Genomic DNA, 15,561 nt, shown 5'->3' on the forward strand with positions numbered 1-15,561 from the left:
CAAACACAAGCCTCTACTTTTGATCCTGGAACGTCGTGAGAGAAGATACTCTGTTCATGTAAAGCAAACGATGTCTGAATGTGACTTTGTCCTCCAAATGCCTGGGAAAGAGAAACAGGTTTTTCAATTCAAGTGGAATTTGTGATGACATGAAGCAAATCTATAGACAAAAATAACCCTAGCTTTCCTATTGGTGTAAACGGTTCGGGCCAATCCCGCCCGGTCGTGGGATGGAAAAGAGATAATGACGTAAATGGTCAATAAATTTTGGTCAAATGTGCAATGTCGTCCCTGAACTTTTCATATAATCTAGAGGCTAAATTGAAATATGTAGCAAAAGTCTAAAGACTAAATTGAATAAATTTAAAATTTAAGGGTCACATTATACCAATATTCGAGGAACATTTATGTCATTTACCCGGCTGGAAACGCCGATCTTTCGGGCCTCCCGATCGAGGATCAGATCTATTCGGTGCATAACCATTTCATGCGGACTTCATTTCCAAAACCAAATGGGTCTTTCTGCATAGGCTTTAGGCCCAGGTCAAACCTACCTCCTCCTCCTCCTCCTCTCTCTCTCTCTCTCTCTCTCTCTCTCTGTGATCCGAACAATTCTCTGACTCAGTCCAACCTCTATTCCCGCCAGCTTCTCTCTTTCCACCACCACCGAAACCATGGCAAGCGAACAACGACATCTTCATCCGATAGGCTTTCCTCATGAACAGATGAATGCCAGAGATTGAAGCTTTTAGTCATGAACAAATGAATACCGACGCCGCCCGACAACAGCATGAGACCTCTAATAGGCTTCAAGACCCTCCTCACCTCCTCCTTCCTCATGATCTCCATGCTCTACATCCTCTACTCCTCCAATCTCCTCCTCACCAACGACCACCATGGATGCTCCCTCTCCCTCGACCTCTCCTCTGAAGACAATCTCGCCGCTGTCAACAATTTCTCTTCCACCCTTCGCCTGCACGAAGACGACAAAGGAGGAGGAGAAGGAGATGAAGAATCCTTGAAAACCATTGTTAGTCTCCCCGAGAGGTCGCAACGGTTCGACACTGAGCTCAAACACATCGTCTTCGGTATCGCCGCGTCGTCGAACCTGTGGGAGAAGAGGAAAGAATACATAAAGCTATGGTGGAGGCCCAAGGAGACCAGGGGTGTGGTTTGGCTGGACAAGCAGGTCAGGACTAGGAGGAATGAGCCACTTCCCGAGATTAGGATCTCTGGGGACACGTCTAAATTTAAGTACACAAACCGGCAGGGGCAGAGAGCGGCACTGAGGATCTCGAGGGTGGTTTCAGAGACGCTGAGGCTCGGGATGAAGGACGTGAGGTGGTTCGTGATGGGGGACGACGACACGGTTTTTATAGTGGACAATGTGGTGAGGATACTTTCAAAGTATGATCACAGGCAGTTTTATTATGTCGGGAGCTCGTCAGAGAGTCATGTTCAGAACATATATTTCTCCTACGCGATGGCCTATGGAGGGGGCGGTTTCGCAATAAGCTATCCGCTGGCAGAGGAATTGGCCAAGATGCAGGACAAGTGCATTCAGCGGTATCCCGGGTTGTATGGTAGTGATGATAGAATGCAGGCTTGTATGGCCGAGTTAGGAGTGCCGCTCACCAAAGAACCCGGATTTCATCAGGTACTTTAATTTTATTGTAATTCCATTTTATATAGACAAGTATCAATATGCCTAGTGATTGGATCCAGGGGCCTTAAGAACCGTCTTCTCTGATGAGCTAGCCATTTAGGAAATGAAATGATGTTTGTACGATGCTGAAATGAACCTCAAGGAAAGAGTGAAAAGTGATATTGTACTATCTCTGCAGAATTGCTATTGCCGTTGTCTGTGTAAGATAGATTCAAGAACAAAATGTGCATTTCTAGGAAGAGTGATCTAGGGGTCTGGTAATTTTTTGCAGTATGATGTGTATGGAGATCTTCTAGGCCTTCTGGGAGCACATCCAGTAACGCCGCTTGTGTCAATTCACCACCTCGATGTTGTAGAACCGGTATTCCCACGCATGACCCGAGTCAGAGCTCTTCGGCACCTATTCGAATCTGCCAAGCACGACTCGGCCAGCATAATGCAACAGTCCATTTGCTATGATAAGAGACGATCGTGGTCCATCTCGGTTTCGTGGGGCTATGTAGTTCAAGTAGTAAGGGGAGTAATTTCTCCAAGAGAGCTAGAGATGCCCACGAGGACATTCCTGAACTGGTACCGGAGAGCGGATTACACCGCATATGCTTTCAACACAAGGCCAGTGATGAAGCATCCATGTCAGAAGCCATTCATCTATTACATGAACAGTGTTCGGTACGACAGAGCTAAGAAACAGACTCTCGGGCTTTATTCACGACAAAGGTCTCGGCAACCACGTTGTAGGTGGAAGATGGATTCACCGGAGAATGTCAATTCCATCGTAGTCCTAAAACGGCCAGATAGTAATCGTTGGCAGAAGGTAAGGCAGACTTTTTTTTCTGCTATCTAATGAGAAGCATGAACTGTTGCACTTTGCTTATGAACACTTTATCAATGTAAAGTATGTGAGTGTCTATACCTGTATCTCTAGCACTTTTATCATTTGAGTTCATATGCTAATTGAGTTTTCTTGTTGTGCAGTCACCTAGGCGGGATTGCTGTAGGATTCTGCCATCACGCAAGAGCTCAGTTTTGTACATATGGGTTGGCAACTGCCGGAATGGCGAGATCAGTGGTACGTAGCAGCTATTAGAGAAGAAATTGTAAACTTAATACCTCTGCATTCACTTTCATCCGTACAAGATTTATTGAGGCATTTGGGAATAAGATCACAGAAGACATCCCACGAAAGCAACACCATAGCAATCATTGAATAGTCAACACAGGTCACTGCAATTTCTGTGTTGATCAGAATTCAGAAAAACTGAAAGAGTGACATGAATTCCACAACGCTTGGTCATGTGTTTCCTAGATGCAAAGTGATGACTGCTATTTCCTTTACCGTGAATAAGGACAAAAAAGAGTTTGACATTTTTTAGTGATACAAGCCGGAAGCAACATGTATACATTTCTAGATCCTCAGACATTTGATTGCTGAACCAGCTCGAAGAATCACATATTGCAGGTAAATTTTGAGAGAGAGCAGTCTGATGTATTTTCCTTTGGTAGGCACAATAGCTATAGTAAGTACCTTTGGTTGGCCTTTGGAGCTTCAGTCTCATTAGTCCTGATAAAATTCTGAAAATTTGATGCTCTAGGCAAGGCAGCCAATGCCAGTAGTGCAGGATTTATGAGAGTATCGTTGAATCCCCATGAAATCTCAACTGGGCGCATCAAGCCACGGCTCCTCCATTGTTGATCACCAAATCCACTGTCGATGGGAAACAAATCAGTGGAGAACAGAAAACCCATGAAAAGCAAAGGGATTATAATGCCTCTTGTTTTCCAATGAGTAATCAAGAAAATAATCCTCACCAATGACTATGAGAACAGCTTCTGATTGAGCCATATGGTACCTAATTCGACCAAATCGATATAATTAAAATAAGTACCTTTGGTAGTTGTTTGGAGCCTCTGTCACATCAGTCCTGGTAAATTTCTGAAAACTCCATGCTCCAGGTGAACTGGCTGATGCGAGTAGTGCAAGATCTATGCGAGTCTCGTTGAATTCCCGTGAAATCTCAATTCGATGTATTGCTGTGATGCTCCCATCTTTGATCACCAAATGCACTGTCAATAGGAGACGTATTAGTGGAGAAACAACTACATAGAGAAAAGGAATATCAGGCCTCTTGTTCTCATCAAGAGAAAAAAATCAAGCAAATATTCCTCTCATCATGAAAACGAATCAGACTGAGCCATATTGTGCCTAATTTTGAGAGAATGGAGGGAAAGAAAATTGACAAGAACATATTACACGGCTCTCCCTGGCCATTTCATGTCACTACATTGCACATTAAGATTCTTCATATATGGGTATCCTTAACAGAGTTAATTTCGGCTTCTGTTCAGTTGCATATCAATAGAGGAAGAAGAAACCTGCCCCAAAGTCTCACAGGAAACTCGGAGAAGAAAATGAAATCACTTGTGGCAACTCAATTTGGGAAAATTCTGGGAACTAGAATCAAAGGCATGTTCTCTCAGAAAGCGAAACAAAGCAATTGTCTTATCACAAGAAATGTGACATAGCAGCACAAGAAACTGACGAGATCGACACCTAAACAGATCAAGAAAATCTCTGAACATAAAATTTTAAGGTAAACGAGCACAACATTATGACCATCCGAAGAGATTAGAATACTGAACCAGTTCTTGAAATTCGCGCTGAGATCTGAAAGCTTACCGGGGTAACTGAACCACCAGAGAATGAAGAAGCAGAGCAACACAATCAGAGGAATCGCGTGGAGCCACTTCTCCGCGTATCGGGATTGGGCGGTCTCTCTCTTGCCGATGTTGCGAGGGTCGTGATCAGAAATGGGAAGCCCGTGCTGGTCCATATCTTCCATTCTTCTTCTCCAAGAAGGCTGCCTTTGCTTCACTTCCAGTTGCGCCTCAACATCGATGAAGTCGTCGTCCCGATAAGGCCCTCGAGACGACCCCGTGGTTCTCTGCTGCATTTTCTTGAGAGAGAGAGAGAGAGGGAGCGAGAATCTTAAGCTGTGAATGGGGAATGTGGACTCTGGTGTTGGCGGGACTCCTTTGAGAACAGTGGCGAGGTAGGTAAGTTGGTTTCAGTTCGTTGCTTTCATAAAGCGTTCCTTTGGCGGGAAAGTTCTTGAGCGTGCCGTGCACGTGATCTTGAATGGTATTTGAAGCTACTGTTCTTTCTGTTTTCCCTTCATTGGTTGGAATGAGATCATAAACTGATTATATGCAACGGAGTCTAAAATTTTCATTGGCTTTTTATTCCGGAATAATTTCAATTGAGTCGGTGAGATCATAAACTGATTATTTTCAGTAAATTAGATAAAACTCGACATCTAGTGCGAACATTTTATGTTATTTTCCAAAAAAAGATTTAAATTTTCGCGTTTTGGCAATAGATGGAATCACAGAATGCAACTTGAAACATGAAAAACATTTGCTTGGAAAACAGCGCAACTCCAAGAGGCGCGCTTGTGAACTCATTAGCTTGAATTAGCTCTGAAGTTATTGTCCACTCTGATTTAACGAGTAGCAATAGTATCGACACTGCTCTAGTTGACCTAATGATATAAGAATTTACTCTCCCCCTGATTATGGTTCGAATCCTCCAGTTGCTTCTCAACTTCAACAACCTTTGATTTGATTAGAGCGTAGGCTTGACCGTGCTATGGCGGAGGATAATTTCGGCTCAACTGTCACCTACACTATAGTGGGCTTACTCAAAATGAGCAATAGTCATGGCTTATATGGATGGCAAATGTGAAACTCTTACGGTAACATTCAGGGATTTGTCAACGTTGATCGTCCCTTCCATCTCTTTTCTTAATAGAAAATGAATAATGTGGCCTGGAATTCTTATGGATTTGAACCCTTTATATAAAAGAGAAAAAAAGGGAGAGGTCTCACTCTCACATGATTTCATTAGAACTGTAACTCTTAGCTATTCTAACTTCCACAAGCTGTACTGTGTGATTTTTCTGATTCGTTTTAATCTTTTACTTAAAATGATTAATTCGAACTATGGTTTGCCTCACCATTGGCTTTCAATATCTGAAATTCTAATCATATATAATTTTAGTTCATTCTACCGATTAACCTGAATGAAATGACGAGCCAAAGTGGCTTCAACGTTGTGGAGGAGATGTTCTAACTTTATAATGAAAAATAAGGACCGGATGTTCAATGCCTCTAGGTACATTCTACAGCCACAATACTACCAGGAAGTTGCTAATCCCCACAGGATAAAGCATCCCGCATCTGCAATCAGCAAGTTTCTCCTGATCAAATTGCAGAGCAGCCACAGACAACTCAACAGTCAACACATGCCGAGGCAATTGAAAGGCCCCACTGCCTTTAGCAAATCGGAGATGAAGTACCAAAAGGATAGGAGTGAAGTCATAATGAATTAAGATAGGAACCTGTTATTACACTGAGGCATCTTTAGACACAATGAACTCGACTCAATCTACGTTGTATGAGAAGCTGAAGGGAAAAAATCCCCTTGAACCTTAACATTAAACAACTATGATATAGTTACCACCTGTTATCTGCACAACCGAAAATCGATAACCGGGTAGTTTTCTCATATGGACATCGCCAAAGTATATGCATTTCTTTTCTAGCCTTCCACCAACTTCTTCATCCCTCCATGGGCCGTCTGTGAGCTGTGCTTATGTCCGCGCTGCTCTTGGTAATTATTTTTGAAGGAGGAGGATTGTTGCTGGGACGAAAGGTAGCTTAAAGCAGTGACAACATCAGCTATGGCAGGTCGCATATTAGGCTGTTCTTGGACACACATTGCAGCAATAGCCAGGGCTTGGTACAATCCTCTCATGGGATACCCGCCTTCAAGCATTGGGTCAGCCATCAGTGAGAACTTCTTCCTGTTTCTGAACAGGGGGCGTGCCTGCAAAAATTCGCAAACATAGCGAATTAGTATTCTTGCCTTATCCGTCTTCATTGAGCAGACTAATGTAGATGAAAACTGAGGAAAGCCATGATTGTTCCATAAGGATGCAGATATCTCCAATAGTACAAGTCTGTTGCCAGCACCATGATACCTTCTTCTTCCAATAAGAATCAGATTTAGTCACTGAAGTTAGAATGAGTGAACTTTAGCAAACAACTTCTCTGCTGGATTCTTTTTTACAAATCAAACATACATATAGAAGGCAAAAATAACACTCCGCGTTTTCTTATTTTGACTACTGTAATGGTGGCCTGGTGCACATCCAGAGGAAAAAGGGTGACGTGAAGATGAAATTACGGAAATGATGCACGGCTAGCTGATTAATGAGAACAAAAGAAGAAATCCGCAGGCACACATATCCAGACTGGGGCTACTAAGAAGCGGGGGCTGTAGTACCTTAAGTGCTTAGAAGATGCTCTGAGTATAGACAAGACGTACTGTGAAAATTCTGGAAGTGTGAAGGTTCAAAGTTGGCTACTGACGGCAAAAGCTTACCTCTATTTAGACAAGGAAAGTAATTAATAGAAAAGGCACGTTATCGACACGATGAGCATAGTAGATATCCTTGTTCGAGAGGGAAGTCAAGTCATAAGAAGTATGTCGTTTGTGCTATTAGGGATGGAAATTAGCTTTCGATATTGCACCAGCAGAAAGCAAAGTTTTCCACGTGGTTTAAGTAAAACATTAAGGACAGTGTTATCTCACCCATGCAACAAGGTTTTGCTCCTTGGGATCTTTAGTTGAATCAAATGCTTTTCTCCCCGTGATGAGCTCCAAAAGAACAACCCCAAAGCTGTAGATATCTGACTTAAATGTCAATTGGCCTGTCATGGCATAGTCCGGTGCACAGTATCCATATGTCCCCATAACCCTTGTAGAAACATGGGTTTTGTCCCCACTCGGACCCACTTTAGCTAAGCCAAAATCCGATAATTTAGGATGATAGTCCTCGCCCAGTAAGATATTCGAGCATTTTAAATCACGGTATATAATAGGAGGTTTCAACTTGTCATGCAAATACTCAAGACCTCTTGCTGCACTGGCTGCAATTTTCATCCTCGTATTCCAATCAAGTCCCTTTCTATTGGGTGGAAGGCCTGTAAAATATTAATTGAAATTGGAAAAAAAGTTTATTCGTAAAATAATAAAATAGCTTTTTAGATAGATAGCACGGGTTACCCATCATGGAAAATTTATGAAAGCAGACAGGTGATGTGCAAGCTCTTACCATGCAAATGTTTGTCCAACGATCCTAATGGCATGTATTCGTAAACCAATAGCCTCTGATCCCTCTCAGCACAATAGCCAATCAATTTAACAAGATTAGGGTGGTCGACTAGACTTAACATTGCCACTTCCACAATAAATTCCTTGGTGCCTTGGAGTCCATTTCGGTCGAGTTGTTTGATTGCTACAGTCTGCATCAACAGATTAAGTTAACCAAATTCTCATTTTGCAGAATACATCCATTAGTCAAAGGGGTATTACACTTCAAAATCTTTGTCAAACAACATACTGCAAGTGATGCTTGATAAACATAAGATCAGTGACCCCATCAAATGTGACAAAAAAACGGCATGGACATCATCCGTTGTCCAGCTATAAATCATGATAAAATCTCAGAACCGACCTGATTAATTTTCTCCAATTGCCCTTTGTATACTTTGCCAAAGCCTCCTTCCCCAATAAAGCAGTCCGACATAAAATTGCCAGTTGCAGCAGCGAGCTCATTGAAAGTAAACGTTTGAGCCTGTGTGCCGCTGGTTTTCCCATCCTTGCTGATATCACTCCAATCCAATCCATCTGTCTCTGAATTTAACTGTTGGCTCTCATAGACGTCCTCATTCTGGACATCCAAAACCTTTCTGCTTCCATGAGGACTGCTTTTGGTTTTTCCTGCCAACCCAATAGACAAGCATAGATCAGAGAGAGAGAGAGAGAGAGGGATGGAGGGAAGCGAGAAGATAAAACCAAAAAGAAGACAGAGAAGCAAACTACAGAGTACTAGACGAAAAACTCATGGACTGTTTCTCAGCAAAACTCATGCTGGAGATATTCAAGTACTGAGGTACGGTGAGCGATTAAAGGACAAAATGCAGCACGATAAAAGATCAATTACAATTTCTACAATTCCCAAAAGAAGGAGATCGCTACGAGATTGCTTTGTAAGCACAACAAGCAGTAAGCACTTAGTGAAGAAGCTGGGAAATGGAGATTCCAATGAATAAAATTCAGCCAAATTCGGGTGTGAATGTAGCATCCGACGACCTTAGGTTTAGCAGGACGATCGATCGCTATCCGGACCCGGAAAAGGCCATTTCTTGATCTATCGACAACAACACAGCTCGACAACAATCAAAAACGAAACACCGAATCACTGATCAAAAACAACGCCGAGCCCACGAAGGGGAAGTTCGTAATGGGAAAAAAATCGAAACGGAAAACTTGGAAAAACTCGGACAGCGGTCGACGCAGAGCAGAAGGATCGCCGAGACACGTCAATGCCGGCGGAAAACAAAATGGAGATCGTCGCCGGAAACGAGAGAACGATACCTGAACGAGCTCGATCGTTCGCCTTCTTGAAATTGTCGTCGGCATTTTCCTCTAGAACCGATGTCCCGTTGCAGCGAAAACAACCCATCAGCGAAATCGGAACAGAACAAACAAAAACCAGGTATGAACAGAGAGACAGGGACAGAAAGAGTTGAAGAAGATTTCGGGCTGGCCCCGTGGTTTCTGTGTTCGTTCGTACGTTGCTGATTTACTTATAATGGGGTTTTCTCGGGGTGTTGCGCGGAAACAGGATTACCTCGTCCAGGGGCCACTGAGGCCGAGCCACGTCATGCCCGCGTCCCCCCATCAACGAGCCTCGGTGACGTGGCGCGCGGTGATTGCTCCGTCAATTTCCTCCCGCGAGATTGTGGGCACCGGATCTTTGTCCCCGCGAGGGGCTTACGGTCTCCCTGCTTTGCTCCTCCCCGCCAGTGACGGAACGCGCTGGAGATCAATCGCCCGCCGTTCGATTTTGAAAACCGAAGGCTCGTCGCTGTCGCCCGCTAAACGACCCGCGTTTCGGTTAACAAATTGAGCAAAGCACGGCATCAACGAAGGGGCCGGGGGATGTTGGCGAGCCGCTCGATGGACTTGCGAAGCAGGTGATCGGGTCCCGGGAAAATTGCCGTTTCATATTTTTTTTTTTTGTTTCTCCTGATTATTTTGCCGTTCGATTCTTTGACCGAACTTCGACCGTTAAAAAAAGAAAATTTCTTTTGACCGAACGCGCTTGCGGGGGGAAGTTTTGAGTTTTAACAACTGAGCTAGACTCGCGGTGAACTCTTTCCGGTGGTTACCTCCGAAACGGCTTGATCGTGTTGACAACGGAAAATTTGAATTAAAGCAAATATCTGATTTTAATCTTAAAAAAAACGATTCAAAGCTGAATATTGTTGCCTTTCGTGATGTCTTGGAGGTTGACCGGTTCCGTGTTTAACAGTAATCTTTCAATCCGGACATTGCAAGAATGATAAATAGCGGAAAAAGTATCGAAAAAAGGTCTTAAATCTATTGCATTAATATCGATTCAGTCCTAAACTTTTGAATTGGACCAGTTTAGTCCTAAATCTTTTCATATTTGTACTAATTCAGTCCATCAGGCCAATTTAAGCTAGAAACGCTAACGTGGATATTTTTTTATGATTTTTTGATTTTTTTTTATAATTTTTCCTCTTTTTTTCATTTCTTTTTTCATTTCCTCTTTCGCCCTCGTGAGACGAGGGTTACGAGTTGATTAGTTTCGTTCATTGAAAACCTCCTCCAAATCCTTCAATAACGGTTAGGATTTTTCTTGCTTCCTTTATGTTAACCCACCTTTGTGCTGAGGAAATACGGTTGTATTGTTATGTTGAGCCTACAGTGTTCTCTTTCGTGAGCGTCCATTTCTTTTTTATATCGTCACGGCTAACACCAGCAAAAGCAGAGAGAAAGAACCCCCAAAGGACAAGCCACCTGTGCGAATACCTTCATTTTCAGAGCCGGCACAGTGAAGGCAACCAACCAAACAAAGCCCAGTTTAAAGAACTCTCTCCAGAACGCAACTAGTTCTCATTGGGAGACCAAGAAAGCTTCAAGAATTTCCTAAAGCGATTATTGAGACCGATCCACCATGTGAAAGCGAAAGCGGGGGTTATGGCAAGTTAGGAAAGATAGAGCTGAAGGAGATGTTTCCAAGAAAAGCTTTCCATCTTTAGTGAAATTATTAACGAAGAAGATAAAAAAGGAAGTCGCACTTGGCAAAGAAACCTATGAGGAGACACCAAGAAACTAGCAGCAGCAATTACTTCACCAAGGAGCAGGATATGTACCGATTATAACAGTTCGACTCAAACTATCAAGTATGGGTAACTCACTTCAAGTAAATATTGCGAGATGTTAACCATGCAAACACATAAAATTAGATCACCCATTCTAGGTCCTATGCAGAGCCACCGTCCACCACCACTAGTAGCCACCACCTATTGCCATCGGCCACTATGGTCGACATCACTACCTAACATTGCTATCGGCCACTATGGTCGACATCACTACCAAACATTGCTCTCTCTCTCTCTCTCTCTCTCTCTCTCTCTCTCTCTCTCTCAGCTCGGTCATGCTCGGTCGGTCATGCTCGTGTTGCCATCACAACGACAACAATTGTAAATCCATCTCTTTCTTTGATGGCCTCAAAATTTAGAGTATACCAAGGATCTCTCTCTCTCTCTCTCTCTCTCTCTCTCTCTCTCTCTCTCTCTCTCTCTCTCTCTCTCTCTCTCATACCAATGTGTTTTTCTCTGGAACTACCAAATCTTTGTACTTACACAATAACCCCATGACCTTGGATATTTCTGGGGACTCATATCATGTCCAAAGGAGATGCCAATCAAACCTCGAAATCCAGAGTATAACAAGGAGATGACAATCATATTGCAACTTTAGTTAATGGCAGGTCCTTTCTTCAAACATACATATCATCTTACAATAATAATCGTCCAAGTATTCTTAGACCGTTCAAAGACCTAATGAAAGCCCATATGAATGGGCATTTCATTAATACATTATACATCCCGTCTTCTTTTTTTTTTCCTTTAATACATTATCATTAGACGCAAGAACTAGAATTCTTATTCCATTCCTCTCTACTTTCTGTTTTTTTCCCCTCCATTCATTTCCACCTCATTTCATTCACATCGACTTACTTTGTTATGACATAGTAGTCCATAAGTATTGCGATGGTTGAACACGACCAAAATAAAATTCACTGGAGAACGACCTCTCAAAGCTGTGCAAGAACATTAGCAATCATGCATTCACGCGCTTTACACATAGCCTCCAATGGTTGTCTCTTGGGCATTGTGAGTCCCGTCCCTTCCGACAAGTCCATCAGCTCTTCGCCGACTCGTTCCCACTCGAAGCATTGAATAAGCGCCGCTAGAGCCAAACCCACCACTCTATTGGCAAGGCCAGCACCGGGACAACTCCTCCTCCCCATGCCAAACGGCAACAACCGGTACGCATGATCCCCTTCCAATCCCTCATATCTTTCTGGTTTAAAACTTGTTGGATCGTCCCACACTTTTGGGTCTCTCTGAATTGCCCACGCATTTACTAAGATCATGGTGCCTCTGGGCACGTCGAACCCTCTGATCGTGCAGTCCTCAGAGGACTCGTGAGGCACTAGGAGTGGCACTGGCGGAAACAATCGGAGTGCTTCGTTGATGATGTTTTGAAGGCAAGGCAGCTTGTAGATGTCTGCTTCGTAAGCTAGATGGTCTCGGCCAACGACGCCGTCTAGTTCTGCTTGAGCTTTTTTCAAGACGTCCGGATGGTTGAGTAGGAGGGACATGGCCCATTCTATTGTCACCGAGGATGTGTCCGTGCCCGCAGCTAACATCGTCTGATGCAAATTGTGGTTAAGTAATTTGCTAAGTATGCTCATTGGTTTCAAAGAGAGATGAAACTTTTTTTCGAAATTGAAGAACAATTAGGTTCAGACGTAAAGAGTAAAATGCAAAGGAAAATCTTCAGTTTAAGTCAATATCAATAATTGGCCACTCTTATGGTCATGTTCATGTATAAGTGCACAATTTATCTGCTTCATGCATGGTTCAGATGGGTACTCAGCTCGAATCGATCGGAGTTGAAAAACATGAGTAAATTCAAGAAAAAAAAATAGAACTTGACCTAAATCATTTACCACACACATGACAGAAGATTGATCAACTTGTGTAATTTCATTTTATCCTCTCTCTTCTTTCTCGATTTTAATATACAACAATCTAAAAGAGTGGCCACTATGGAAGAAAGTTATGGCATGATCTCGGTGCATGTAAGTCCTTGGATGTGAGCCCAATTCATATGAATCAGTGGATGAAAAGGGCTCCACATGAGACCATATAATCCAATGGTGCATATACATTGCGCTCACATGCACCAAAATCATTCAATAATGACTAAGAAAAATAAGACCAAATACTTATAGTAGAAAAGAAAAATTAGATCTTTTACAGGATATACCATAAACAGTTTTAAATTAATATAGATCATTATTAGATTTGTAATATCCTAAAAAGAGATGCCGTTTTTAACAGTCTAGATCCATTTAGGTAAATGTATTAGGAGATTCTAAACCATCATTTCAAACCTATCATTCAAACCTAAGGGTCATAGAAAATGCTTTGTTTGGGAAGAAGTAGGTCATATTTTTGTCCACTTGCTCCCTCATCTCTCGTTTCCCTTCTTTACAGAAAGAAGGTCAATATGTTCTTACCACTGGTATTTTTACAATAAATTAAGGACAGCTACATTAGCATTTTTCTTTTGTGAGCCCCTAAAGACTAGTCTCACAAACTCAGAAACATGCATAGGTCAAGTGAACAGAACATGACATATACACATACCAGGATTTGGCCTTTGATGATGTCGTCCGAATAGCCCTCCAACAGCATGGAATCAATCATCGTCTTGCTCTCCACCCTTTTGCTGCTCTCACTTCTCTTCCTTCTCGACCTGACCTCATCTATCATGCCCTGCAAGATCCTATCGGACCTCTTGGCGACGTCCACCATCCTCCGTTCTCTCCCCTTGAAGTCCACCACCTTCCTTAGCGCCGGCAAGAAATCGCCCGGGTCTGTCCCGCTCAACTCGAATACCTCCCTTATCACCTCCCTGAACTGTCTGGCCACCTCGGTGTCGCCCGCGTCGACGGCGGCCCCAAAGTAGCGCTTCCCAGAGATCATCCTCATGATGATGTTGAAGGACAGCTCCTGCAGCCTCGACCTCATCTCCACCTTTGCGAAACTGCTGCCCCCTGCCACCTCCGTAGCCATCTCATAGAGGTTCTTCACGAGGAGCCTCACTTCCTCCAGCCGGACGGCGAGGGAGCCCGCAAGGCGATGCGGGGAAAGGATTTTAAGGGCCGTGAGGCGGCGGAGGTTGCGCCAATGGGGGCCATAAGGGGCGCTGCCGATGGTGGTGTTGCCGTAGGCTATAATCTCGCCGGAGAGTGTGCGAGGGCGGTTGGCGAGGACGATGTCATTCCTGGTAAAGCACTCCTCGGCCGTGGACGGGGAGGATACGACGACCACGGAGCGGGAGCCGAAAGAGAGGGAAAGGACAGGGCCGTAGCGGTCTGAGAGAGACTGGATGGTCCGGTGGACTGGCTCTTTTATAAGGAGGAGGTGGCCGATGATAGGGAGTGAAGGTGGGCTCGGTGGGAGATTCCTCTTGTTGCTTCTCTGCAATTTGAACAAGCAGAGAAGGAAGAGGAAGGAGGATGCTGAGATGATGTACACCCACACGTCTTCCATGAACATGTGATGGAGAGAGAGAGAGAGAGAGAGAGAGTGGGGAGAGATGCAATAGGTTGGAGATTTTATAAGGTAGGTTGGATCTAATCTTTATACCATTTCTCAATATAGACTAACGAGAGAGAGAGAGAGAGAGAGAGAGAGAGAGAGAGAGAGAGAGAGAGAGAGAGAGAGAGAGAGAGAGAGAGAGAGAGAGAGAGAGAGAGAATGGGGAGAGATGGAACGGGTTGGAGGTTTTATAAGGTCGGTTGGATCTAATCTTTATACCATTTCTTAATATAGACTAAAACATATCAAAATTATACATCAAAATTGGGATACAAAACTTTATGTTGTTGCCTATATTATTTGTTACTTTCACAGTCATGACTTATAACTATAATAACTTATTATTTGCCAGGAATTTTTTATTTATATCAATCAATGTAAATATTTTTTTGAAAATCATTCTCTTCATATCGTCAACTACACAGTAAAAATTATCATATTTCGATTGATCAGTGTCCTAATCAAACATCGTAATCCTTGTGCTTCCAATTGATGAATGATTGTGTACTAAAAAAGGGACAAAGAACTTGATGATTGGGTTCTAAAACTAATAAAAATGAATTCATTAACGGTAACACAAATCTTTCATAAAGAAGAAGAGCAAGTGTTTGATAGACAAAATGAAATAAACAACTCGAATGATTAAAAATAAACTACTGGAAAATGACTCCAAATAAATTCTGAGTAAAGTGCATTGAGAGAAGTAAATCCTGTTCTTTGAATGCATCCTTTTATTCTTAAGATGTGCTCCTTTAATAGTCCATGGATGGTTGCCCTGTAGTTATAATTGTGCCCCCTCATTGAAATCAAATTTCGACTGCATATTTGATTGTATAATTGTTCTCACCTCAGGAAACTCGACCGTAATAACTAGTTGACTCAACTGCAATAACCGTATGGCTACAACTGTCAAACAATACCTTTGGTAATTGCACTCGCCTAAGACGTCGACTATAATTAGCTATTCCCCCTATTTTTATCCTTCATAGTCGATTTGATTTCAGCCAAACTTCGTGAATCGACGTCAATGCTGCTCGCCATGAATGACATTGACTTGA

General features: G+C 42.9%; 3 protein-coding genes and 1 pseudogene across 3 annotated transcripts; 1 reads left to right on the forward strand and 3 right to left on the reverse strand.

Annotated features, from left to right (window-relative positions):
- The first annotated feature begins 603 nt into the window (after positions 1–603).
- On the forward strand, positions 604–2,851 carry LOC115689887 (uncharacterized). Its single transcript, XM_030616070.2, has 3 exons — positions 604–1,657; positions 1,938–2,480; positions 2,642–2,851. The coding sequence occupies exons 1-3, from the start codon at positions 791–793 to the stop codon at positions 2,741–2,743; spliced, it is 1,512 nt and encodes a 503-aa protein (XP_030471930.1). The 5' UTR covers positions 604–790; the 3' UTR covers positions 2,744–2,851.
- Positions 2,852–2,866: 15 nt separating this feature from the next.
- Positions 2,867–4,834, reverse strand: LOC115689902 (uncharacterized). Its single transcript, XM_030616087.2, has 3 exons — positions 4,344–4,834; positions 3,553–3,730; positions 2,867–3,371 (listed from the first exon to the last, which is right to left on the reverse strand). The coding sequence occupies exons 1-3, from the start codon at positions 4,615–4,617 to the stop codon at positions 3,179–3,181; spliced, it is 645 nt and encodes a 214-aa protein (XP_030471947.1). The 5' UTR covers positions 4,618–4,834; the 3' UTR covers positions 2,867–3,178.
- Positions 4,835–6,031: 1,197 nt separating this feature from the next.
- On the reverse strand, positions 6,032–9,360 carry LOC115689901 (probable serine/threonine-protein kinase PBL7; annotated as a pseudogene).
- Positions 9,361–11,551: 2,191 nt separating this feature from the next.
- On the reverse strand, positions 11,552–14,512 carry LOC115689834 (cytochrome P450 81Q32-like). The gene is made up of 2 exons (XM_056309407.1): positions 13,547–14,512; positions 11,552–12,543 (listed from the first exon to the last, which is right to left on the reverse strand). The coding sequence occupies exons 1-2, from the start codon at positions 14,459–14,461 to the stop codon at positions 11,923–11,925; spliced, it is 1,536 nt and encodes a 511-aa protein (XP_056165382.1). The 5' UTR covers positions 14,462–14,512; the 3' UTR covers positions 11,552–11,922.
- Positions 14,513–15,561: the final 1,049 nt, after the last annotated feature.

Source organism: Syzygium oleosum, unplaced genomic scaffold, assembly GCF_021117445.2.
Source record: "Syzygium oleosum isolate NSW1041296 unplaced genomic scaffold, Sole_v2.1 Sole_v2.03, whole genome shotgun sequence".
NCBI lineage: Eukaryota > Viridiplantae > Streptophyta > Magnoliopsida > Myrtales > Myrtaceae > Syzygium > Syzygium oleosum.